Here is a 27,280-nt window from a genome sequence, read left to right as displayed (position 1 = left end):
GCATTATTCATTAGAAGAAGAAAAATAGCTTGAGGATCAAAATAGATTTCATTGTAAGTTAAATGTGATACAAGCCTACATGAAGTTATATGTGATGCAAGGATGAAGAGTTGGAATTCGGGAATGGGTTTCTAGGTACTAAGCTTGGAGAAGGGCAATTGTGGTTGTACCGAGGAACCAATGCTAGGGTGACGAAACGTTCTTTGGGTTCAATTTGAAGAATCTTGGTCATGTGTGGTGTTCATGTTGGCAAGTATCAATCTTTCTAGAATCTTATTGTGAAGACGATGACTTGAACTAGAAGTGGGTTTCATTCAAAGATAAAGGTTTAAGGTCACTAGCTCAAGGAAGATGTGCTCAAAGTAAAGAAGCCAAGTTGGATGCACACCTCAGATTGTGATTGATCAACACACGGCATAGGATGAAAAAGAGAAGCTCAAGAAGTTGAAATATAATTTATCTTTGATCTTGAGTTTAGGTATGCCGTACTATCAAGAGGGATGTATAACAATGGTCTTTGGTTTAGTCTCAGTGCTCAAGTAACCCATGTGAGTTGAGAGAGACACAAAAGCCTCACGTGCACATTTTAACTTTGCTGCCAGTGCAAATCCGGAAGTTCCGGATTTGGCACACGTAGCACTAACGGCTAGTTGGTTTGAAAACTCGGAGGTTCCGGGTTGTAGAATCCGGAAGTTCTGGGTTCTAACTGTCACATAACGGCTAGTTTTGTTGGGACCGGCTATTTATACCCCTTAGCCCCCTCCTTGGTGGGCTGCTGTTCCAAGCTCTATTCTGTTGATTGCTGGTCGTCCCAAGAAACTTGGTAGCCATAGTTGAGCTCTCCCCAACCTCTCTTTGTGAGATTGTGTGATTAGTGTATATCCTTGAGTTGGGTTGAGAGAGTGAATGCTCGAGAGCACTAGAGAGCACAGCAAACCTTGAGCACTTGAGATTAGCCGTGATTTGTGTGATTCGCATTTGTTACTCTTGGAGGTGAAGCCTCCTAGACGGCTAGGCGTCGCCGGTTAGCTCCCAAGGATTGTGGTGAGCAGCGGCAAGTTTGTTGCAGCACCGATCTTGTGCCACAAGGGCGCATGGTCATATAGTGGAAGGAGGAAATAGCTTTACCTTGGGGTCGATATAAGCTTCCTCAACGGAGACTAGGATTCAAACGTGGGTGCACGGGGTGAATCTGAACTTCGGTAAAACAAATCCTTGTGTTCGTTGCATTTTCATTTGTTTTGTGGATTTATGGAGCTCTCCATTAGACACTTGTGTCTTGGAGATATTGTTGTTTCGTATGTGCAGGATCTACGTGAACCTGCTCAAGGAACTTCTCTGAGCAGACTCTACAATTGGGGTTTGAATTTACATTCATTTATTAGCACTACTTTTATTGTGTTCACTCTGTTCTGAGTGAACTCGGAAGTTCCGGATAGACAAACCCGGAAGTTCCGAGTTCACCTACTGTCTAGCACAAATCCGGAAGTTCCGGATTTGAAACCCGGAAGTTCCGGGTTTGGCAGACAGTCAATTTTATCCGCTGTGTTTGAGTGAAAATTTGTAGGTGCGCCTATTCACCCCCCCTAGGCGACATCAAGGTCCTTTCACTATGCCACAGCCTGGATTGCTCCCGAGCGCAGAGCCGTGCATTTCATGTTTGGAGGCCAGGTCTTTGGTTTGACGAGGGCGACGATTGCAGGAATCCTTGGAGTCGACTTGGTCGATGTCTCCCTGCACGAGAGAGTCTACGGGGACTCTCTTGTTCGGAATCAATTTTGGGCGAATAAGGACTTGTTGGAAAGCAAAATTCATGCACTTCGCAATGGAGCAATGTTTCAGTACAGGTTCTGTTCTGGAAATTGAAAGAAAAATTCGTGAAGATGAGGCAGCAATGGGACAACGAGGAATTGAAGGAGGCGACGACGATGAGAAGCAAGGATTGGGACCATGAGTTAGTACAAGAAGAAGTTGAAGGAAATTGAGGCAACAAAGGTGAAGACACATTGAAGATAATATTCATACACATGAGGGAAGGACTTCAAGAATTTCAAGATGGTCCATCTTCTCCTTCCATGCCTAGCATCATGCTAAGCATGGGGGAGGATTTCGTGGACAAGGAAGAAAGATCTCATGGGGTAAGATAATCACGGTTGCCACAAGATGCTCATGATTCTTCTTCCATGCTTAGCACAATGCTTAAGTATGGGGAGGCCGCGCTACACTTCATTACGAGCATCGAGAAGGACGGTAATTCTTCCTCAACTCTCTCTTTTTCTAAATGCTTGTACATATATGCCTTCAACCAAAGATGCAACCTTTGTATATCTCTCCCTATAATAACATGGCTACTAGGAGTACAACCTAGTATTTTTTTTGTTTTCAATAAGTGTAGGATCACCATCACTTTGAGCTCACCACATTGATACATTTTGGCAATGCCTTATGCTTATGGAAAAATGATGAAAGTTGCTGTTTTGTTTTACCTACGCTATGTTGTATATGACTTGACCATTTGCTCTCAATTAAATGGAATTAAAATGATTAAATACCGGCTTTTTTATTTGTGGAGGTTAAATGACTAAATTCTAAACCCACATATTCTATGTTGCTCTTTGATTTAAGTCTACCGATGACCTTACACCTTGTGATTGTTTAATTTGAAAACTTAATTCCTATGCTATCTACATTTGTGAATCTCTTGCAAAGTTCTACCTACCAAAGCCTATACACACATATTCTTTCATGATGAAACCTTTAGATTGCAAACATATATTTTGATGAGTTGGATTAAAATTGATTTCTTTGGTATGAGACTAAGAAGCTGGTCATTCCGTTCTTTTTGTGTAACCTTCTTTTGCTAGCCTATTTATCCATGCATTGTGAGTTTCTACTTCAGAAATTTTGCAAACCTCACTGGATATCCACCGTAAACCAAAAATATTTTTTTGTGATTACCTCCTTGACCACAACCAAATTTGAGTATGGATTATCATTTCGACGGAATCAAAAGAATCAAGGGCACCATATAAAGAAAAATTTTGGGAGATAAGGCTTTCCGGAGATTCAAGAGGTTCTACGAAGAAGAAGGTGAATTTGAGATACTTACCCTAGCTAGTTGTTTCTCCCACTATTCATACTCGAGGACGAGCATTCGTTCAAGCATGGGGGATGGTTGGGTAAGTATTCTATGCTATCAAAAGTTCTAAGGAGCAAAAATAAAGAAAAAAAAGAAAGAGAAAAATAGAAAAATGAAAAAAAAGAAGAATAAAATACTCCTTAGTTCTTTTTGGCTTCATTAATTTTCCAAGTCATTTTGCAGAATTATTCCATACTCAAATCTTCCAACCATGTGCAATCCGATAACGAGAACTTCATTTGTGTCTCGGGATCATCCATTTGTCACTTGCACATGTCCACCTATGTAAATGTGCGTGTTTCATCTTTCTTCCTCTCCAACATTATTTTCCAATGGCCTTTTGACTAGTCTCAGTAAATCCAATAGATCTCTCTCTTAGTTTGACAATATTTCAGATATAATATTTTGCTAGAATTGTTTTTACCTACCAAGCTCCACATAAGCCTTCCACTTTTACATATGAGTAGAATAGGTTGAAGACAATCTAATGTAGGCTTGAGCGACTTGATGAAATGAGTATTTCCATGATCTTTTGCAAGAGAACCTCACTTATGTTTGATATGCATTCTTTTGAAAACTCTTCACGATGAAACAAGGTAAATGTTTGAAGTTTGCTTAAGTCTAAGAGCATTGCATTTATTTATAATTGTGGCTTGTTCTTTAATTACTAGTCTATCTTCCATAATGAAAAAGTAGCTGGTCACAACATGAACTTAAATGCTAAATACTTGAGAGAGCAATATGTCTTGTTTTGTATGACTAAGTGCAGAGAGGACATTGAGGGGCAATGCTGATTTCTTTATAAGCAAAGCTCCTGGACTTACTCAAGGACGAGCAAGGTTTAAGCATGGGGGGAATGTTGGCGCTCCTTAAGTACCCACTTTATCCCTTGTTTATCCTTAATAATGGCATGAATTTAATATCAAAATCACTAACCGTCCTAACCCCGGCCCAATTATTGGTCGTTTTCGCACTTGCACATATATTTTGGAGGAACTTTGTTTTTGCAGGTTTTTGGCCTATTTTGGAGCATGAAATGACGAGGCCCGTGATCGAGCGCTAACACGGAGAAAGACGAAGGCCAAAGCCCAAAGGAAGGACCAAAGCCCATGTTGATTTGAAGCCCATTCACGCACATCCATCCTCCAAGAGAGACCAAAGGACCGAGCCCATGAAGATGAGATCAAGATACTTCGGGATTAAGCAAAGCAAATGAAGATTTAAGGAAGGATTTCCTATCCTATCCTTTCCTCGAAGATATCTCCAAAATAACGACGTCCAAAGTGGTGATGATCCAAACAAATCTATTATGTGAGTAATGATAATCATGTCTTCCGAATCTATTAGCGATCATGTTCTCTCTTTCGATTTCGTTCTTCTCTTTGGGTTTTCTTCATCCTAGATCTATTATCGAGATAGATCGCTTAGCATGATCTTGTAGTCATGGTGGCTAGAGGTTCATGACGGAACTACCAAAGGGGGTTCGACTTGCTTCAGGGTATTTCGTTCAAAAGGGGGGCATCGTGACAGGCCGTCTCCACAGAGTAGGCGGAGTATCGAGGGATCGGATTGGAGATTTTGAGTTTAAATATGCTTTTGATTGAGATGCATGATTTATTTGCTCATTAGCTTGAACTACAACTAGATGACGATAGGCCTAGTCATATCTTTGGTTTTGCTATGATTAAGCCTATATTCATGGATGAGATCAACCTTTACATATCACTCATATCTATTAAAGGTTTACCCTTTATATGCAATCAATGCTTCATGTTAGGATAGATCCATTAGATTAGATGGAAAACCTTAGGTAGTTCTTTGTCGATCCACGGATTGATAAATCTTGGGGGGAATACTCTAAGGGAAAAGCTACACAAACCGTGCGCTTGCGGTATACAAATCCGGGCGCTAAGGAGCGTCAACAATGGCACAGTTACCGGCAGAGATTCAGGCCCGAGTGGCCGAGGAGGATGAGGCACTACTTGAGGCAGAGGCACAGCTTCCCGGAGGAGACGGCGAGATCCACTGGTCAGACATCGAGACTGACTCCTCTGAGAACGATGAGTACTTCCCTCCTGCACCAGCTACTCACGATCACGAGGCAGGAGGATCCAGAGAGCCGGTTGAGCCAGCAGTCACTACTGTCTCCGAGTCTTAGGTGACTCAGCCGTCCGAACTCACCTCTCTACTCCAGCAGCTAGTCAGTCAGCAGAGAGAGGATCGGCTCGCGATAGAGGCCTGGCTCACTGCCATCCAGAGGGAGGCTGCTCTAGAGCGCGCTGCATCTGAGGAGCGGTTTGTTGGCCTACTTGACAGAGTTACTCAGAGGACAGACGCTCAGTTTCAGCAGATGTAGCAGGGCATGATGGCTATGTTCGGCATGATTACACAGCTATACTCTCACTCCGGACTAGCCCCGCAGCAGCCAGGTCTTCAAGGTATGGGAGCACCTACACTTACAGTCACTCCAGCTCCAGCCTCTACTGCAGCTCCAGCTTCTTCGACGACACCAGAGACCACATTCTCGTTGTCCGCACTTCTTGGGTCTACCAGTCGTCAGATCTTCTCGCCACTGCCAGCGACTACGCTTTTTTAGGACTCACCGTCAGCGGTTCAGTCAGTCGCCCTCCCCATCGTACCACAGACACTACCTTCAGAGGGGGGAGGAGAGGAGTCCCTACTTCCACAGTTGACGCAGCCAGCAGCCTCAGCAGTTACGTCTTCAGATGCTGACACCTCTTCTGCTGCCCCGATTACGACTTCTACGGATCCTCTCCCAGGCAGTGCCAGCACGAGAGCCTCCACGGCAGCCACACCTCCAGTCAGCTCGGACCCGCAGCTTCCGTCCGTCACCAAGGGTTCTCCGTCCGATGACGACGACAGCGACCTGGACCGCTTCCTTGCCATGCCGCGATAGCAGGACCCGTAGCTCGCCTTTTTGGTGCTTTGATGCCAAAGGGGGAGAGAGTTAGGGGGAGTCACAGAGGACTTGGAGTCAGGGGGAGGGTAGAGCTAGCAGAGTGCTCGTAGATGCTAGGACTTGATTGGTGTATCTTCATTGGTTTTTGGTTCATGGACATGTATATTTGACTCTTGTGCGTGTTGCTCTTTATGACATGTCTATGGATGCTTTTCTTTTTGCGCGTTAACCTTTCTTGCTTTACTCGTTTAAGTTATTATTTGTGTTGTCATCAATCACCAAAAAGGGGGAGATTGAAAGCATCTAGGCACTCAAGGTATGTTTCGGTGATTAATGACAACCATTATTGTGACTAATGAGTTTGTGCAGCTTAATTTAATCTTATCACTCATTGGATCATATGTTAAAGAGGCCCCTAAATTTCATTATTCAAAAAAGCGATCTCGGTATTCAACTCAAGTATATAACAAAACTAAGGATCTTTCTAGTCCTAAGTGTCGCAAGGTTGAGAAGGACACTTAGGTTAGTATATGTTTTATAGTTTTGTAGAGGTCGCACTATTAAGAGGGGTTAAGGCCAAGTAACTTGAGCATGAACATGGTCAATCAAAAATGGATGCACACATTGGTCACTCAGGTTCTTGGAAGCTCAAACAAGTGCTATTCAGTTCATATCTCAAGAATATTTGGATTTCATTCAAGACTCAGATTAGAAAAAGCAAAATCAAGAAAAAGTCTTATCACCGGTTTAACCGACGACATCAATTTTCTATATGTCGGTTAAACGCAGTTGATGAAGTCTGGACACAGTGTTCACCAGATTAACCGACGATGTTTAAAATTAGCATCGGTTCAGTTGTCCAGAGAGTCGGTTTTTCAGGCTTACACTCACCGGTTAAACCAACGTAGGATTTGAGTTAGCATCGGTGCAGTTGTCCAGAGAGTTGGTTTTTCAGTTGATCAGTGGACAACTACACTCACCGGTTAAACTGATGATATGTCGGTTAAATGCCCGAGCTGTAACGGCTAGTTTTTCAAATGGGCAGTTTACATTCATCGGTTAAACCGACGATGACTTTTGGAGGGCCGTCGGATTAACCGGCGTTGCGTACTTTTCTGGTAGCTTTTCTCCAACACTCTATCCACGTGAGCTGCTTATATATACCCCTCCATTGGGTCATTTTGAAGTCTCTTGACACCAGGCAACACTCATACACTCATTCTCTTGTTGAGAGCCACCTTGAGCTTCACATTCCACTCATTTGATCATTCAATCATCCAAGAAGCAAGGCTAAGGACTTGAGTAGAGAGAAGCTTGTGTGCATCCGTTCTTGGTGATCGGTTCTTACTCAAGTGAAGGGCCTAGCTTATTACACTTGGTGATTGGCATCACCTAGGCGACCTTGGTGATTGAGGTGCTTCTTGCGGAGCTTGCCAAGTTGATTGTGGGAGCCCGAAGAAGATTGTACGTGGCTTGAGCTCCACCGCGCCGGGATGGTGAACGGAGACTCTTAGTGAGCACCCTTGTCTTGGTGACATGGGAGGTGACAAGACTCTTAGTGAGTGTCACAACGTGGATTAGGGGTGTGTGCCAACACATCGACACCACGGGAAAAATCCGATCGTCCCTTGCCAACTCTTTACTTTCAAGCACTTACTTTCATGCAATTTATTCATATGCTTGACCCTAGAGATCATAACTTAGCTCTACCTTGCTTAGCTTTATTTCTTGTTGTTTCCTTTATAGCTTGCGTAGGTTGCTTAGTTAGCCGGTTGGTGAATTGAGCCTTACTAGCATTGCATATGTTAAGGTTGTTTTATTTTGTTTTAGAAATTTGAAAAAGACCCAATTCACCCCCCCTCTTGGTCCATCGATCCTTACAGCCACCCAAAAGTGAAATCGGCCCGGGGGAAGTGCCCTGTGCGTTCCGTTGCTCACCGCCTCCCTGCTCAAAATCAAGGGTGCCGAGCGCAAAGCAAGAACCGGGGCCGATGCGTGGTGTCTTATCCCCTCCACGGCTCCTCCTCGCAAGCACTAAAAGGAGCAGAGCAGCATATGACGCTCATCCTCGTCTACCCGCTCGACGCAAATAACCCAACCAGCCTCTTGCACTCTTGTCTTCGTTTGCTGTAGCGCTGTGGCCTCATTGTGCATTTGGATTTAGGAGAAAAAAACATTGGTAAGTTATGTGTGTTCGATATGAGGTGCTGCAAGATAATTCCAACAAGCAGTGCAAGGATTGTGATGGTGGCGACGAGGCAGCCAGCAGCCCGTAAGGTATTCGATGTTCTGCTCCTGCCAATCACCTCTTCCTTTTTTTCATGTTTCCTAGACTATGAGTGCTCATTACATATTTGGTAGACAGAGTTCATTCCATGTTTTATTGTTAAGAAATCATACTTCAAACCCTCTGACAGCAGTAGAATATAACATCTCTCTGAAGTTTAAATATAGATTTAAAGTGATCCTTGCCTTCTAACTTTCTTATGTATACTGCATGCACACAACACGCTTATAGCACAACATAGGGCACCCACCCAATATCACTGTGTCTTAGCCACAGGGTGCAATCTGATTACAGTGTAAAAGGCTATCGTTTTCATGCTTGAGCAGAAACTTAGACACCACATTGGATTGTATGTCAAAAACTTTAACAAGACAAGTCAAGTCTGTCTGGTAGATTTCTGGTATGTTCAATTGCATATTGCAATTGACTCGCCTTTTGTTCCATGATAATTTTTTAACAGGAAATATTAATTTTTCAGATTCGAAGTATACCATCTAACTTTGTTGAACTCATTGACAAAACATTACTCTTCTTTCTACTTGTTTAACGGCTAGAAGCTACAGTTTCCAGAGATGTTAATGGAAACCAGTGATATTATTTTAACCTCCATATGTTCGTTATAGGTAATTGATAATTGACAAGGATTATGCTGTCAAGCATCGTTCACATGAATATCAGGTCATCACACTTTGTCATCGTAGCAACATCAAGAAATGGCCGGTTTCAAGTTCAACACAGATGGTACATGCATTCTTCTATTGGCTTATCATATTTTTTTTCATGATAAAGGGTTGCAAGAAGGTGATATTTCTATATCTGAAGCATCGAAGAGGCCAGACAAGGACCACAATGATCGTTAATCTTCTTAAAAGATACCATCCATCAGGTGTTTTTTGTATACTACCAGCATGTTATACCAGATATGAGCTTTAGGTGTAGACCTATGTAGTGCAGTTCGCACTTATTCCTTATATGATACACTTTAGACATGAAACAAATTCTGCAGAAGGAATTACATCTTTTGAAATTTCTATATATGAAGATACTGAACCTTGGTATGCGGTCTGAGTGTCTGATAAAGAACCTGTCTAGACTCTAGATAATCAGCAGAAGAGGAAATAGTAAAAAAGGTCGAAGCTATTCAGTCTGAAACCCCAATTTTTGTGTTTGCCAAGGGGTGTAGTGGGGATTACAAGATGGTGAGTTAAATAACTTGTTTTTCAACAGTTACTAAAGAATGCTGCTACACTAACAACACATTTGTACAACTGTGTTACACCAGAAGATTTGAACTTTCTAATCACTCCCGGACCATGCTGCCACCACAAAGATTTCTAGAATATTTCCCCTCAATGGTCAACGGTTATTAATATTCTTTATAATTTTCATTAAAAATTATGTAAATTCTGATTGTTATTAAGAATTGGTAAACTCATTTCTTGATGTGGTTGAAAAAAAATTCTGCAGCATAAGCATCTTTTATTTCTCTTATTCAAGAATTAAACAAAGTTCTCACTTCTATGATTAACAGAGGCGGGCTGCCGGCCTACCCATCTCAGGGCCCATTTTAAAAGTTCGTTGTCAATGGAATTTTGTAGTAGTGAACTTTCCCTATATAATTCTACCTAGCCATTAAGTGAATAAGATGTTTATGTTCTTCTTGCACCATATATTCGTTATGTTGCCTCCATCTTCTCCTCCCTCGATCAACATACAATGAAAAATATAGCCCACACAGGCCATACGCGGCGTTCATTTCTAGTGCTATGCTATTGCTCGGCCCCGCGGCAAGGTTCAGTTTGACAGACCAGCATGGTCAGTCGGTTGGGGGAAGGGGATGGATTTGGCTCTGCCTCTTCGTCAATTCTGAACCTCCGAGCAGATCTTTCACGCAAGAGGAGCGTCTTGGGAAGCAGCACGAAATTGAAGCTACGTCTGTCAGTTTCCTACACATCTCACCATCGCACAATCAGGAAGCAAGCAAGAAGCAAAACCAATCGATTACAACAAGATCGAAGATTAACACGACTTCATCTCGATTTGATTCACAACAAGATTGAGCAGGCCCACCCAGCCACGCGCCGCCGGCCACCACCACGGGCGCGCGGCTGTGGCCCGGGCCGCGGCGGCCGCGGCTCGGGTGCGCGGGCCGAGGCGAGCAGGAGCAAGGGAAGAAGGAGGAGCAGGGGCGGCGGTTGGGGTGCGCGCCGGATCTCACAGGCCGGGTCGAGCGGGGCGCTGCGGCCAAAGCCTGCGGCGCGCTGGTGGTGACGTCGGTGAGGAGCCGATGAGGCAACATTGAGGTGGCTGCTGACTGCTGCGATTGTGCGTCGGGCAAGAAGGGGGTGGTGGGCGCAGCGGTGTTTGCCTTTCTTTTTTTTTTCTCTGCGGGACGGGGCAGCGGGTAGGCGCAGGGCGGGTGAGAGAAGTAATTCGTTTTTGGCAGAAATATTCTGTAACTCGCAGTTTTTATGGGTCTCCACTTTCTTCTATTTTTTTGGACTCTAATAGGTAGGTTTATCGTGAGGAGTAAGGTGGACTCGATTTATTTGAAAAAGATTTTCAAATATTTTCGATCTTTATAATATAGAGAGATAGATTTTGAGATTATACGGAGATCTCATGAAAAGGGCTTTAGCATTTGCGAATGATGTCTGTTTTGTCGTGACAGGGTACTAGTAAAGTTAGTGCCTGTCAATCCTGGCTTGTCCGGTGGTTCCGTAAAAAAGGTGATGGATTGGATCGGAAAGTGCCCGAAGCAACAGCCGGCAGGAAGCTTCCGGCGACGGATCGGTGGGCTCAACTGAAGCCAGTACGCTCACATCGGGGGCGCTGGAATTGAAATTCTCGCACGGAAGGGTAAATGTGAACTAGTACAAGCACAGGCAGCAGAACTTCTTGTGGGATAGCAATCGTTGGTTCCGCCTCAGCAATGGTATGCTTTTGGGCTTAAGTTCAGAAACACAATTTGAGTTGCCGGAACATTAGCTACAAGTTAGGAACGAATATGATGATCTAGTAGAGTTGCAGAGTTCCATTGGGACGACTGCAGTAGCAGAAAGTGCAAGAAGCTGAAGAATTGGCCCAGATCAATCCTAGTTTAACACCAAATCAGCTGCCACGCAGGCGTTTTTTTTAATTTCTATATTAAAAAATAAAAAAATCAAAAATATATGTTGTTTTTGTAAAATTTCAAATATGGGGCCTGTCGCCCGTGTAGTAGGTGACAAGAACTATCTGTAAAAAAAAATTTACAGATAGGTTCCTGTGCAGAAACGTTGGGCTGTGGGGGGACCGGTCGCCCCCCTGCGGGCGACACGTGGGGCCGGTCGGCCCCCGCAACGGCGACAGGAGCTTCGGGGGACGGTCGCCCCCCACAACGGCTACAGGAGCTTTGGGGGTGCCGGCCGCCCCCTCCCCCCACCAGGCGACAGGGTGGCCGGCCCCCCCCCCACCGGGCGACCGCCTCCCGCTCCTCTATATAAGCCGTGAGGCCCCCTTCTCCCCTCATTTGAGCCCAAAAAATCCACCAAAAATCCAGAAAAAAAGAGAGGGGTGAGGAGAAGTGAAGCAACGAAGCCCTGCCGGATTGCGGCCTTTTCATCTTCCGGTGAGTAAATTTGAGTTATGTTTTGTTCGATTTAGCTTATGTATTGTTCCATTGCTATTGTAGAGTAATATGATTTAATTAGTGCTATACTAGGACCATTTAATTATGAAATATAATTTAAAAACTATTAGAGATGAATTAGATTTGGAATCTAATTGCACATGTTTATTATTATAATTTAAGTACTATTAGCGAAGTATTTCTAAAGTAGTTATGAAATAGAGTAGAAATATTTTTTGATCGCATACCTCGTATATTTTTCTATACGGAGCGGTCGATAAATTGAATCTTAGTTTCGACGAATTAGATTTTGAATCTAATTGCACACGTTTATTATTATAATTTAAGTACTATTCGAGACGTATTTGTAAAGTAGTTATGAATTAGAATAGAAGTATTTTAGGATCGCGTATCTCGTATATTTTTCTATACGAAGCGGTGCATAAATTGAATCTTGGTTTCGACGAATTTGAGTGTCATCACTTAGTTATGAATATTTATATATTGTAGCTAAAATCCGTACTTAGTTTGTACAAATGAGTGGACAATGTAGTGAAATAAAGGATATGACTCGATAAGTATTCGGTGATGTACAGATATGTCGAGCAAGATGTAGTTTCAAGTGTTTTTTGGTGACTACAATGTTTTGTATGGATAAAATGGAGTAGATCTTTCTGCCTTTAAGTCCACATCTAGCGGCATAGATAAACCTATAGAGAGGAGTTTTGGTTCTATATATAAGTGGCTGCAGCGTGGTTTCCGTGTTGATCCAGAGTCACATGTGATGACCGTCCAGGCTCCTGTGAACTGGGAGGTCGAAGGTGAATTATGGGAATTGATGATGATAAACAGCACACATGACTGGCGGAAGTATATGGAAGCAGTTTTAGAGCGTGGGTGGCCTCTGACCCTTTTGGTTCAGACTCAAGAGAAAGCACAACATCAAACCCAATATGGTGAAGATGAAGCAACTCCGAGTACATAACGAGAGGCAGTTTATGTTGATGAACATACGTCAGAAGACTTAGTGAATCATAACATCAGACCACAGGGTTTGGGGGGCATGAAATCATCTAGGTCGTCATCCCAGTTAACAGAAGTAGGTGCTGGAGGTGGTGCTGAATGACTCGACGAACCTTCAATTCTCTGTTTATGCGGACACCAAGTACTATAACCCGAAGATCTTCTCGACCTCCTTCGTCTAGTTTGCGGCATAACTCCACCAAAGATACATACCAATTTACGAAAATTTGGTATTGATATGTTAATCACTTCCGTATCGTCAGGGTAATCCTTGCATATAATTACACAACAATTTGAGAGTTTGCTATATATATTTTCCAAATAACTATAAAGATTAGACATGAATGAGAGTTACCTTGATGTGCATATCATACACCTCGGACTGCATCCATATCTTCGAATCACTTTGTATGAACCCGATAACATTAGGATGATTCGCAAGTTCACATACCCTCATGTATATCTTACGGCGTTTTAGCATGTGTCCCTTCACATCTTGCGTTGTTATACCTCGAAATAATGTCAAATCTTTAAAATCTAGTACTTTGGACACTACTAAATCTATCGTACCATCCGCTAATGGATCAAACTTCTTCTTCAGTACAAGATGTGTCATAATTTCAAGTATTATACTAGATTTTTCTTCGGTCCATAAAAATCCTCCAGAATTGGAGGCATCCATTGGCTTATGCTGCAATATCAATAAAGGAGTGAAATTCAGAATTTACAATTCTATATTTAACTACTCAAAAAATTATACTTACCTGCAGGGCTTCGCCGCTTCACTTCTCCTCACCCCTCTCTTTTTTTTCTGGATTTTTGGTGGATTTTTTGGGCTCAAATGAGAGGAGAAGGGGGCTCACGGATTATATAGAAAAGTGGGAGGTGGTCGCCCAGTTGGAGGGCGACCGGCCTCCCTGTCACCCGGGGGGCGATCGGCCCCAAGCTCCTGTCGCCGTTGTGGGGGGCGACCGGCCCGCGCCCGCAGGGGGGCCCCTGTCGCCCGGGGGGGAGGGGCGACCGGTCCCCCCCACAGCACAACGTTTCTGCACAGAGACCTATCTATAAATTTTTTTTACAGATAGGTCATGTCGCCTATTACACGGGCGACATGCCCCCATTTTTGAAATTTTACAAAAAAAACAACATATATTTTTGAATTTTTTTATTTTTTAATATAGAAATGAAAAAAAACGCGCCATGCAGTACTGCAGAAATCGGGCCCAGTAGTCCATTACCAAAATGCAACCTGGGTTTTTTTCCTGGGCCGATTCGAAATTCAATTCCCATGGCCCACTAGCTTGACCAGGCCTTCCCCGGTTGCTCGGCCGACCAGCCCAGCCGCTGCTGGTTCTCTCACAGAACCAGCGTCGGACAGATATTCCAGCCGGAGACATATCCTGTGCAATCAAGCTTAGGGTGCAATCATCATGCAATTCAATTAAAAAAAGTCTCAAAAAATTCTGAAAAAAATCTTGAATGTGCATCTCAACCTACTTCATCTATATATACAATTTCAGGGTCAAATTCGTCCTCCTCTAGAAATTAAAAAAAAGACAAATTTTCTGACAAAAGTAATAGTTCAAATGCAACCTAAATTTGTCTTTTTTGTAACTTTCAGAGGATGACGAATTTGACCCTGAAATTGTATATATAGATGAAGTAGGTTGAGATGCACATTCAAGATTTTTTTCAGAATTTTTTGAGACTTTTTTTAGTTGGATTGCACAGTGATTGCACCCTAAACTTGATTGCACAGGATATATCTCCCTTCCAGCCAACCAACCAGAGGGTTCATCATCATCGAACCTCCCGATTTGGAAACTTGCAACTGCCGCCTACTATTCCAAGGGAGACATATCCTGTGCAATCAAGCTTAGGGTGCAATCACCGTGCAATCCAACTAAAAAAAGTCTCAAAAAATTCTGAAAAAAATCTTGAATGTGCATCTCAACCTACTTCATCTATATATACAATTTCAGGGTCAAATTCGTCCTCCTCTAGAAATTAAAAAAAAAGACAAATTTTCTGACAAAAGTAATAGTTCAAATGCAACTTAAATTTGTCTTTTTTGTAACTTCCAGAGGAGGACGAATTTGACCCTGAAATTATATATATAAATGAAGTAGGTTGAGATGCACATTCAAGATTTTTTTTTCAGAATTTTTTTAGTTGTATTACACGGTGATTACACCCTAAACTTGATTGCACAGGATATGTCTCCTATTCCAAGCAGCAGATCAACATGTTCGGGTTCGGCGGACCAACCTGTGCCCTGTCGACCTCAGGTTTGTCTTCATCACGATTCACTACCATAGTCAACCGGAACACCGCCAGCAAAACTTGTGGAAGAGGAAGACCACCTCGATCAGACTGAGCGCGCTTCGCAACGTTTCACAAATCACAACCTCTAAACTTTGGCAGACCGAATGAGACAGTGACCCCCTCCCCCTGCGTAGCAGACTTTGACTTGCAGCAGCAGGCCGGCCCCTCTGGTTCGAGCTCGCATCCTTCCCGGCGAGGCCGTGCGGCCTGGACGGCGCACGCGCGGCGCGTCAGCGCGGGCGGGCTCGGTTGCTCGCTTGTGCGCGCGTGCCGCCAGCCAGAGCCCGCCCCCCGCCCCCCGCCCCCCGCCCCGATCGAGAGGCCATGTGAGTGTGTCACCCATCTGACCGGCCCCCACTCGCCACCCACGCGAGCGAGCCAGCGACGCCGAGGGGCGCAGCAGATCGGAGTCCCCCCGTCCCGTCCCACCCCTTCCACCGGGCGGGTCCCGGAAATCCCCGATCCGAGAGCTGGTCGGGGTGAGCTCGGGAATGGCGGCGGAGGCAGCGGACGGGCCCTCGCCCCCGCCGCCGCGGACCGGGGAGGCGGAGGCTGCCGCGGCGCCCGAGAAGCGCGCACCGGCGGGCCGCGACGAGGAGGAGCAGGGCGGGGAGGGGCGGCCGGAGCCCAAGCGGCGGCGGGCGCGGGCGCGCATCACGGCGCTCGAGAGCGTGCCCCGCGCGGCGGAAGTCGCGGCCGCGGCGGCCGCCGCTGCTGCGGCGGCGGCGGCGGAGGCCGCGAGCAGGGAGGACGAGCCCGAGCCCGCGGGCGGCTGCGACGGGGGAGAGTCCTTCTCGTTCCACGCGCGGGGCTTCTCCAGCGCGCAGACCACGCCCAAGTTCGGGTCCTTCAACCACCCCGGCGCCGCCGCGGAGCTCGTGGCCTTCCACCTGATGAAGGCCTCTCGGCGCCGCGTGGATCCTGAGGAGGCCGGGGATCGCAGGACGGCTGCCGGCGGCGACGAGGAGGAGGCGGCGACGGCCGAGGGCAGCGATGGGAATTCACGCTAGCGGGGGTAGGCAGTAGTGGACGAGTGTGTGACTCGGTTTTGACTTCGGCGTCCCATGTTCATTTTGTTGGACAGTTCAATTTCTTCTTCCTTTTGCTTTCGTTGTTGCGTGCATCTGTGTAATGTGTTGTGATTTTAATGTAGTGGGGTCGGTGTTTTTTTGTTGTACAATTAGTGATTTGTAATGGAAAGAAATAGATCCCTTTTTCATAGTGATGATGTTAGTATCAAGTTGGTCCATGCCAAACTCATCAGCATAACATCTTCCGGGCCTGTTTGGCCGGCTCCATCGACGGCTTCTACTGGAGCCCCACCAAACACTCTAAAAGTGGAGCATGTGAGAAGGTGGAGCTGCAGTTTTGCCTACGAGAAGGTGGAGCCAAAAAACCAGCTCCACCTGCTCCAGCTCTGGTTCCACCCTTTTTACAAGGAGCCGGGGCCCTTCCAAACAGACCCTCAGACCATCGAGCTGCCTTCTGCAGCAACTTTCCAGGCTTTGTGAGACTCCACTTGAAGCGAATTACGCTTATTACGCAAGTGCTTAAGTGTCTATTATGGATAATTATGACCGATGAGTATGCGCGCTGCTCATCATGTAAGGGTCTATTTGGCAAGGTTTATTTTAGCTTCAACATTATTTGTTTTACGCTCATCATGAATCCATGTTTTTTTATTTCACTCGCATTGGCTTTAATCCATGTTTTTTAGTATTTCACTGATTTTGGCTTTAATGTAAAGCCATTTTGACATAAACTATACCAAACGATCCCTAAGTATGGTTGCGCACTAGCTTGATAATTTGATATTGGTAGTCAAGACTCAGTTTGCCAACTGCCAAACACGAGGTCACGGAGGAATTAGTTAAGAATGCTAAAAAAGATAGAAAACCATCCATTCAAATATAAAAGTATTCTCAAAACCAAACATCGAAATGATAATAATAAAAGGAGATACAAGCATAAAAATAATGTGAGCCAAATAATATCTTGCTCAACCTATCATCCATACGATATAAATATACTCTGCAAACCGAATAATCTATATTCACCTTTTGCTAATTATTTATCTTTATAAATATATTTATCGTGTTACAAATTTTACTGAGACATCGAAATATTTGGATGGCGCAGCATGTTGCGTTTCTGGAGCAAGTACACTAAGTTTGATCCAATCATGTAAATGTTAAATGAGATCAGGTCAGCCTGCGTTGGTGCGAGGCTAGCAACCAGAGTTCGATTCCCGCGGGTTCGTCTCCGATAGAGTGCGGGATAGACTGGCCGGGATTTAAATATCCACATTTCTCATGGTGGTTGGAGGTTCATCTATCCCTAACCTTAGATCAGGCAGAATACTTGGGGTACTCAGGTGCTCCATCTTCTGAAGACTTTGAGTTTGAATCCTGCCTATATGTACTTTCGTTAGAGTTGGAGCGTGAGCTCTGAGATCCATTGGTGCGTTTGATGCAGGGGTTAGCCTTTGATCTCTGTTAGTTTAGTTGTTTAAACTTCATTTTGTGACTTTGTTGATCTAGATTGGATCTTTATCACGAGAAGTGTACCTACATGATCGTTGGATACATAGTTTTCGGTGTTCAACAATTTTGTGCCGATCGAGTGGATCCAAGTTTTCTAAAGAGTGGAACGGAGCTTGGTTCAACATTGTTCGTAAAAGGGCGGACGGTTTAGCTGAACCGGTCTACGAAAAACCGTAGATGGCGGTTGCGAATTCCGTGGACCAGGGGGCAAAAACGGAAACCTGTAAAGTTGAGCCGACTCGAGGGTTTCTTCTCTCTCCCTCTCCCCTTCTTCACCTTGGTATTCTACCGCTGTTCCGCCGCAACCCATTGATGTGCCTCAACGTCGTGGGCCGGGACGCAGCAAGCGAGGCCTCCTTCCGCCGAGAGCTCTTCTCTCGCCGAGAAGCGTCGCCCTCTCCCGGTATCTGACCGGCGTGGTGTGGAGATCCGCCCGCGCTTGGATCGATTTCTTCGTTCGTCGGTGAGTAACCCTAACTTGATTGGACGGATCTGTTTAGGTTTTCTCTATGTTATCGGGGAGTATTTTCCTCGCCGTGATTGAGGAATCACGACGTTTTCTCCATTCTGCCGCGGACTTTGTTTGCTGCTTGGTACCCCGCGAACTTAACCTAATTCATCTGTCGGTGGTTCGCTTAGGTTGGAATCCCTCGGGAACAATGGGGCGCACGGTGCTCTCCGATGACGAAGGTACGCGATTTTATTCGCTGATTTCAGCAGTTTCGATGTGGTTTGTGCGCGTTTGCTGATGGAAAAAATCGGTGCTTTCTTGGAACCCTAGAAGACGACATCGAGGAGGTCGACGAGGAGGAACCGCGGTCCTCGCGGAGGGATAGGGACGATGATGACGACGACGAGGAGGATGACGAAGGTCAGATTCTTCTCGCGATTTCTCTGCGGGTGTTTGGGCGGTGGAACTTTCTTCTCAATCGGGAGTAAATTTTTGTTTATTTGTCATTCCAATTATTCAGTTCCTTTGCTATTGGGTGGGGATTGCAGCTGTCTTTTTTTTCCTATTTGAAACAATTATGATTTTTTTTCTGAGGCAGTAAAGTAACAACTCGATAAATATGTTCATGAGCAGAAGGGCAGGATGAATTTGAGAAGGATGGATTCATAGTTGATGATGAAGATGAGGAGGATGAGGAGGGAGAGGAAGAGGAACATAAGAGTGATGATGAGAAAAGGAAGAAGAAAAGGAAGAAGAAAAGGTACTTGCTTTCCATCTTACTCGAAATAGATGCGGTCTATTATGTTGCATTGTCATGAGATGCAAGAGTTGTGACCAGGGAATCAGAAGACTTCATGCTTGATGAGGATGACTACATGTTGCTGCAGGATAATAACATCACTGGCATCAGTCGGCCAAAGCCCGTATGTTTGCATAGTCAAAATTTGAGCTTGCCTCTTTGAGTTTTTTGGGTTGTTTCTGAAGAATGCTCATTCTGACCAAAGCCTGGAGTTTTCTTGTAGGGAAATAAGTTTAAACGCTTGAAGAAAGCTGGAAGGGAATCTGAAATGGATGAGCACGGTTTGTCAGATGATGATGGAACTGGGAAAAAACGTACTGGCGAGGAGAGAGTTGAGTACAGTTTATTTGGTGATGCTCAAGGTAGTTGTACCACAATCGATGGCCGTCTGTCTTTTTTCCCCTATCGTTCCACGAAATACCTTAAGCTATTTTCATATCAACTGCAATTCTATTTCCTCAGATGCTGTGTCCTATGAGGAAGACATCATTGAGGACGATCAGCAGGTAGATGAAACTGAGGAACCTGATGATGAGGAGGATGAAATGGCAGATTTCATTGTGGAGGAAGATGAAATTGATGGGAACGGCCAAGTTGTAAGGTGCGGGTCTTTGTGTTCCTAACTTTTACCAACCAGTTGTTGTCTATATGACTCTGTCAACTCCCAAGTAATCTACAATGTCATATTTTCTAGAAGGAAGAAATTTAAAAAGAAGGTACCACGTCAAGCTGCTGGTGTATCATCATCTGCCCTGCAAGAGGCCCAAGACATATTTGGTGATGTTGATGACTTGCTAGCACGAAGAAAGCAAGAAATGGAGAGGGAGGCTATTAACTCTGGTGAGTTGAGGGGCAAGAGGCTTGAAGATGAGTTTGAGCCATTTATTCTTGCAGAGAAGTATATGACAACAAAAGATGAGCAAATAAAAGAAAATGATGTGCCTGAGAGGATACAGGTATGTGCCATTTGACTTAATTTTGGACTCAAATCTTGAAGTTTGCAACATAAATCTAATTCGTTGCTCTTTTGGCAGCTGTCTGAAGAATTGACTGGCTATCCTCCAACGGATACCACAATGGTTGAGGAAGAAAGTGTATGGATTCACAGCCAACTAACTGGGGATGGGTTTCTGTCCCTTTTTGGTAATGAGCACGTGAACAAGGATATTGACCAGAAGGATATTGTTAACGTCCTGAACATGTTGCATGTCAACAAATTTGAAGTATGGAAAATTACGCTAGTTCGCTTCCCAATCTGTTATGTTGCTTTCTTGATATAGTTTTTGTTATCTGTCAGATTCCATTCATTGCAATGTATAGAAAAGAGATGTGCCCAAGCCTGTTAAGAGATCCTGATTCCAATGACGAGGATAATAAAAATCCGGATTCCAATGACCAGGTTAATAAAAATCCAGATTCCGATGACCAGGATAAAAAAAAGGGTGCACCCAAAATGAGGTGGCATAAAGTAAGTATTATTCACCAAATATTAGCTCCTCACCATGAATTTACTATCTGCAATTGTTAACACAATTCTTATGTTCTATACATATAGCTACTCTGGGCAGTTCAGACCTTAGACAGAAAGTGGCTACTTCTTCAGAAGCGCAAGGTCGCTTTAGAGTTGTATTATGAAAAGAGATTTGATGATGAGAAACGGAGGATAGATGATGTCACAAGGCAGGAACTAAACCGGCAACTATATAATTCCATCATTGAAGCGCTGAAGGATGCTAAATCTGAGAAAGAGGTGGAAGATGTTGATGCAAAATTCAATTTACACTTTCCTCCAGGTGAAGTTGAAGAAGAAGGACAATTTAAACGGCCAAAAAGGAAATCCTTGTACAGTATCTGTCACAAGGCAGGGTTATGGGAGGTTGCCAGCCAATTTGGACGTAGTGCTGAGCAATTAGGTCACCATCTGACATTAACAAAAATACCTGTATGTGACCTTACTGACATTTTATTTTGGGACAATACCCTACTCAACCTATCCCTTGCTTGCATACATTTTATGTTCTATAAAAATGATTTCGTGTTTTAACACCATATGTGTACGTTTTTCTTTCAGGAAGCAGGCGAGCTTGATAGTGGGAAACGTTCGCCTGAAGAGGTTGCTGCAAATTTCACTTGTGCAATGTTTGAAACAGCACAAGATGTTCTTCGTGGTGCGAGACACATGGTATCCAATAGATCCCACAATCTTGACCATTCTTTATAGCCTGTAAAACTTTATTTAGGTTCATTTGAGCTGAAAACAATATTCCATTTCCCTTGGCTTGTCTTTATTATCAGGCAGCAGTCGAGATAGGTTGTGAACCAATTATAAGAAAGCATATTCGAGGCATCTTCATGAATAAAGCAGTTGTGTCAACGAGTCCCACACATGAGGGCAATACGATCATAGATCCATATCATCAACTATCTGGTGTAAAGTGGCTGAGAGAGAAACCACTGTGCAAGTTTGTAGATGCACAGTGGCTACTTATTCAGAAAGCGGAGGAAGAAAAGCTCCTCAAGGTTACCGTAAAACTGCCTGAAAATGCAAAGAAAGAACTCATGTCTGATGCACGCGAGAATTACCTAAGTGACTGTGTCAGTAAGTCTGCACAATTGTGGGATGAGCAACGGAAGATGATACTGGATGATGCCTTCTTTAATTTCCTCCTTCCATCAATGGAAAAGGAGGCTCGATCTCTTTTGACAGCAAAAGCCAAACATTGGCTCCATATGGAATATGGGAAACAGTTGTGGAACAAGGTTACTGTTGCTCCTTGGAAGAAGAAGGATGCAGACAAGAAGGATACTGACATTGATTTGGATGATGAATCGGAGTTGAGAGTTATGGCCTGCTGCTGGGGTCCTGGGAAGCCAGCAACCACCTTTGTAATGCTAGACTCGTCAGGAGAATTGGTTGATGTTCTATATGCAGGTTCTATCAGTAACAGGTCTCAAGGAGTTGCTGAAACGCAGCGGAAGAAGAATGACCAGCAGCGAGTTTTAAAGTTCATGACTGATCATCAACCAAATGTTGTATGCGTAGGAGCGTCAAACTACAATTGCAGACAACTCAAGGATGATATTTATGAGGTATCAATTGGTCTTTGTTTTGCGTGTGTAAATAAATTTCTAGTCATGTTAGAACAAGTACAATGTTTATTTTTGGATACAGTTGCACCATCACAGTATGGGATATTTGTTTTAGCTGTGGCAGATCTGGGATTAGAGTTTATCCAAGTGGCATATCACATATTTACCATTATATGGAGATGGTGTTACTAGCAGCATTTGCAGACATTTTGTTGCAACTGGTTTTGTAGTTACAATATCCTCTGTTCACCTTGCCTTCCAGAGCTCCATATATGTTCAGTTATTGTCTTTGTTCCATGCAGCATTTTTCTTCCTTTGGTTTTGTAGTCATTGTCTCCTGGAGTCTTGGGTTTCTCCTTGTAGGCTTGTCCCAATATTGTTCCTTCTTAGATGCAGCATGCCAACCTATTAGGTCTGATGAAATGTATTGGGTTCAACTGGTGGGTACACACTTTTCATTGGAAGTTTACTGTAGGTTGTCCTTTGTTGACTTTTTATCTTTCCCATTTCATATTTCTCTATTCTTTTTTGCTTGTAATGGTGGGAGTTCAACCTATATTCATCTATCTATTGCATGCTTTGCACAGATAATTAGAAATTCTAATTGCATATTTCCTGACATGACTGTTGCTGTTTAGTTTGCTTATATCCCTTGTTCTTATACTATGTAGAATACCAAATATTGCTAGATATTATGGTAGATAGTATGGCTCTACGTGGTTGTCTGCATGGTTATGAGGCTTTGCATTTGTAGCGCCGACTACAGTTGCTATAAATGTGAACATATTTGGGTACAGTTGCCATTTCCCATTGTGGGTAAACTGGTTGGTGAAATTTTCGTTTATGCTCTAAATAGCTGTTGTGCAAGTTTGTTTTAAATTTCATTTGTCCTTGTGTTAGGTTATTTTTAGAATTGTAGAAGATCATCCAAGAGATGTTAACCCACAAATGGAAAATTTAGCCATCGTCTATGGTGACGAGTCTGTGCCTCGCTTGTATGAGAACTCACGAATATCTTCGGATCAACTTCCTGGACAATCAGGTATAGTAGAAACATGGTAGTTTACTGTTCTCTTCTGATATGTACTTTATTAACAGCTGTTCTATCTTTATGTCTCAACCATGGTACAGGTATTGTGAAGCGTGCTGTGGCGCTTGGACGTTATCTTCAGAATCCATTGGCAATGATTGCAACACTGTGTGGACCTGGAAAAGAGATACTCTCTTGGAAACTGCAAGCTCTTGAACAATTTCTTACTCCTGATGAGAAGTATGAGATTGTTGAGCAAGTAATGGTTGATGCAACAAATCAGACAGGTTTTGATGTTAATCTTGCTGCTAGCCATGAGTGGCATTTCTCGACTTTACAATTTATTGCTGGTCTGGGCCCGCGCAAAGCTTCAGCTTTGCAGAAAGATCTGGTAAGAGAGGGATCAATTTTTAGCCGCAAGGAGCTTGTAAAGCCTCTAGGCAGGAAAGTATTCATGAATGCTTCTGGGTTCTTACGTGTACGGCGGAGTGGTGCGGCTGCAGCCAGTGCTCAGATCATTGATCTGCTTGAGGATACAAGGATCCATCCTGAATCATATGTATTGGCAAAAAATTTGGCTAAGGATGTCTATTCTGAGGATGCACCACATGAAGTGAATGAGATGGACGACGATGAACAAGAGATGGCGATTGAGTATGTTAGAGAACACCCACGTTTTCTTAAGCATCTTGTCATTGACGAATATATAAAGAGTATTCCAGAGGAATTTCGTAAAAAGGAAACACTGGAGGACATAAGGAAGGAACTGCTGTGTGGTTTCTCTGACTGGAGGACCCTGTATACCGAGCCTAGCCCAGATGAAGAATTCTGGATGCTTTCTGGTGAAACTGAGGATACCATATCTGAGGGAAGGATTGTTCAAGTAACTGTTCGTAATATACAAGAGAGCAAAATTATATGCACCTTTGATTCTGGTTTGAAGGCCATAGTTATGGCAGACAACTATTCTGACGAGGGATTTGATCCAGCATCATCGCAGTTACATGAAGGTGATGTGTTAACTGGCAAAATTAGGAATGTTAATAAAAATAGGTTCATGGTTTACCTAACATGCAAGGCTAGTGAAATGAGGAGAAGACCATTCTCCAGAGGTGATCAAGACCCTTACTATCATGAACAAGACATGACCTCACAGACTGTAGAGGATAAGGCTCGGAAGCAAAAGGAACTTGCAAAGAAACATTTCAAGCCCCGGATGATTGTCCACCCTCACTTTCAGAACCTGACAGCTGAAGAAGCCATGCAGGTTTGTGGCCTTGTTAAACTGAATCTGTTATGTACGCTGTACTTCTTCTCTTCTGGTATGCTGTGCGTATCTAATCAGAACTCTCTTCTAATGAAACAGTTCTTGTCAGATAAAGAGCCTGGTGAGAAGGTCATCCGGCCAAGTTCTCGGGGACCATCATTTTTGACTCTTACCTTGAAAATTTCTGATGGTGTTTTTGCACACAAGGAGATAACTGAAGGTGGGAAGGATCACAAAGATATAACAAGTTTGCTTCGCCTAGGAAAAACACTAACAATTGACAATGAAACTTTTGAAGACCTTGATGAGGTTGGTGCACTCGACAATCCTCTCTCACTCGCTTGCCTCCTCATTTAACTTATGTCAGATCCAGCTGTTCACATTCATGTTTTGTGACAATTTTACTGCAGTTACATTGGTGTTTGTTCATTGTTTAGCTGAATAACCCCTTTTTATATGAATCTACAGGTTATAGACAGATATGTGGACCCGTTGGTAGGGCACCTCAAAAGCATGCTCTCCTACCGTAAATTCAGGAAAGGGTTAAAAAATGATGTTGATGAGTTGTTAAGAGCAGAGAAGGCAGAGAACCCTATGAGAATAGTATATAGCTTTGGCATATCTCACGAACATCCTGGCACCTTTATACTGTCGTATATTAGGAGTACAAATCCACATCATGAGTATGTTGGGTTATACCCAAAGGGCTTCAGATTCCGGAAGAGAGACTTTGACAACATTGATCGCCTTGTGTCATATTTCCAGAAGAATATTGATAAACCACCACCAGATGCCGGACCATCCATGCGAAATGTTGCTGCTATGGTGCCTATGAAAAATTCAGCTTGGGGTTCCGGTGGTGGTGTAGCTGGTGCAAATGATGGATGGAAGGGAGATGGCAATAGTGATAGGGATAGATCATTTTCTGGAAGATCAGGTCAGTGATTATTTGCTCACTAATGTTCACCAAGTTCATATGCATCAATTTCTTAGCCATCTTACTCTTCAAGTTGCCTCGCATAGGTTACGATTTATACTCATCAAGTACTTGGTACTATTGTTCTTATGGTTTGCTGGAGTCCATTAAAGCTAGCAGTGACATTTTTTATTGTTAGTTCCCATGCCACTTCTGTTGTGCAAGTCTGATTTTTTAGATTTTTTAGAAACCTTTTCTGAAGAACATGGTACTCATCTGGTTGCCTGGGAAAATAACCATCTTTATCCGAAATATATTTTCTGACAGTTGCATTTGATTTGACCAACATTTATTGAAATGTTATCTGGGAAAATAATGATATTTATCTGAAATATATTTTCTGACAGTTACATTTGATTTGACCAACATTTATTAAAATGTTAGTGGATCCTCAGTTGCGTTTGATTTGACCAACATTTATTAAAATTTTATCTGGGAAAATAACCATCTTTATCTGAAATATATTTTGACAGTTGCATTTGATTCGACCAACATTTATAAAAATGTTAGTAGATCCTCAGAAATTTATGAGCACTCTATATCTCTTGTTTTTTCCTGCTAAAATAGGAGGGAGGTTTGATTCAAGGAACAATTCTGGTGGTCGTGGACGAGGACGTGGGCGTGGGCGTGGCAACTTTGGCAATGATGACAATGGTGGAGGCTGGAGCGGTGGTGGCGGTGGCAACAGTGGAGGCTGGACAGATAACATTGGCAGTGGTGGCTCCTCCTGGGGTGTTGGTGGTAATGGCGGAGGCTCTGGGGGTGGGGATGCTGCTGGATGGGGTGGAGCTGGCGGTGATAACAACAGCGGCGGAGGCGGTTGGGGAACAGTGGTTGGTGGTACTGATGGTGCTGGTGGTGGAAGTGGAGGGGGCTGGGGAGCAACTGCTGGTGGCTCTAACGACTCAGGGTGGGGCAGCGCTAAAAAAGCCGTTTCAGCACAGGATGGTGGGAGCGGCTGGGGCTCTGGTGGCGGCGGTGGCTGGTGATGAGTTTGTCCTGCACACCTGCGTACTAGTGCATCGGACAAGAAGTACAAGATGAAAACGTTTGCCTCCTTTTTGTTTTGAACTTCTATCCGATCTACATTCAACTGCTGTTGATGGAGCGAACTGTTGATTTGCTAGTGGTTTCTCAAGCTCCTGCAAATGCAGTAGCATTTGTCCAGCCCTAGCGTGTCTGGTCACTGTCTTGTTACTCTTGAATTTGATGATAGTATGCCACATTACCGAGCTACTGCCTCAGGTTTTGGCGCTATTTTACTCGGATATGTCTTTGTCCAAAAATGCGAAGCACGTTTAGCTGGACGTGTTTATTTCCTAGTCTGAAAATTCTGAGCGTGTACTGAGGCCTTGGGGCAAGTTTCCTAGCCTTCATGTTGAGTAGCATTTTTGTGCAGTGTATGACAAGTGTGGATGAACGTTAGGACTGACTTCGCAGCGTAACAAAAAAATTGTAGCATCACGTGAGCGTTGTCACTTTACACAGTTACCATGTGATGGCGAAAATTGACCATTTCTTGTTGCTAACAATCAGTAATATTTTATGCTGAGTAAAACGATCTTGTTCAAGTGCCTCTATCGACAACTAAGTCCATCTGTCACGAGGTAGCAGCAGCAGAAGACGAACGAAATCCCTACCTGCCTACGGCTCCGGTATTTTTCGAAAAGCTGCCTGGTTCTGAAAAATGGTGCCAATTACAACTGGCATCAGGAGGATAATTATCAGATTTACATCTTGCTCTTCCACACAACAGTAATGGCATCTCAGCCAGACCATTACATGTCTACCAATGAAGCCAACTACATGGATTTGGCACC

At 43.8% G+C, this 27,280-nt stretch overlaps 2 protein-coding genes across 5 annotated transcripts; both read left to right on the top strand.

The window, feature by feature from the left end:
- The first annotated feature begins 15,300 nt into the window (after window positions 1-15,300).
- LOC120665062 (CLK4-associating serine/arginine rich protein-like) lies at window positions 15,301-16,537 on the top strand. Its single transcript, XM_039944489.1, has one exon. It carries the CDS (start codon window positions 15,796-15,798, stop codon window positions 16,312-16,314), a length of 519 nt encoding a protein of 172 aa, XP_039800423.1. The 5' UTR covers window positions 15,301-15,795; the 3' UTR covers window positions 16,315-16,537.
- A 1,551-nt stretch (window positions 16,538-18,088) lies between these two features.
- On the top strand, window positions 18,089-26,779 carry LOC120665060 (transcription elongation factor SPT6 homolog). 4 transcript variants are annotated; one of them, XM_039944486.1, is made up of 18 exons: window positions 18,089-18,310; window positions 18,487-18,537; window positions 18,629-18,718; window positions 18,932-19,058; window positions 19,137-19,221; window positions 19,321-19,459; window positions 19,560-19,698; window positions 19,792-20,053; window positions 20,132-20,320; window positions 20,395-20,565; window positions 20,653-21,039; window positions 21,169-21,279; window positions 21,393-22,187; window positions 23,088-23,229; window positions 23,319-24,484; window positions 24,584-24,793; window positions 24,953-25,421; window positions 26,028-26,767. In XM_039944486.1, exons 2-18 carry the CDS (start codon window positions 18,507-18,509, stop codon window positions 26,447-26,449), a joined length of 4,935 nt encoding a protein of 1,644 aa, XP_039800420.1. In that variant the 5' UTR covers window positions 18,089-18,310; window positions 18,487-18,506; the 3' UTR covers window positions 26,450-26,767. The 4 variants fall into 4 exon arrangements, with proteins under 4 accessions (XP_039800420.1, XP_039800419.1, XP_039800421.1 ...); XM_039944485.1 differs by having other exon boundaries at window positions 18,091-18,310; window positions 19,321-19,462; window positions 26,028-26,779; XM_039944487.1 differs by having other exon boundaries at window positions 18,091-18,310; window positions 18,632-18,718; window positions 19,321-19,462.
- The last annotated feature ends 501 nt before the right edge of the window (window positions 26,780-27,280 follow it).

Source organism: Panicum virgatum, chromosome 3N (genome assembly GCF_016808335.1).
Source record: "Panicum virgatum strain AP13 chromosome 3N, P.virgatum_v5, whole genome shotgun sequence".
NCBI classification, from domain to species: domain Eukaryota; kingdom Viridiplantae; phylum Streptophyta; class Magnoliopsida; order Poales; family Poaceae; genus Panicum; species Panicum virgatum.
This window is presented reverse-complemented; position numbering and strand designations above follow the sequence as displayed.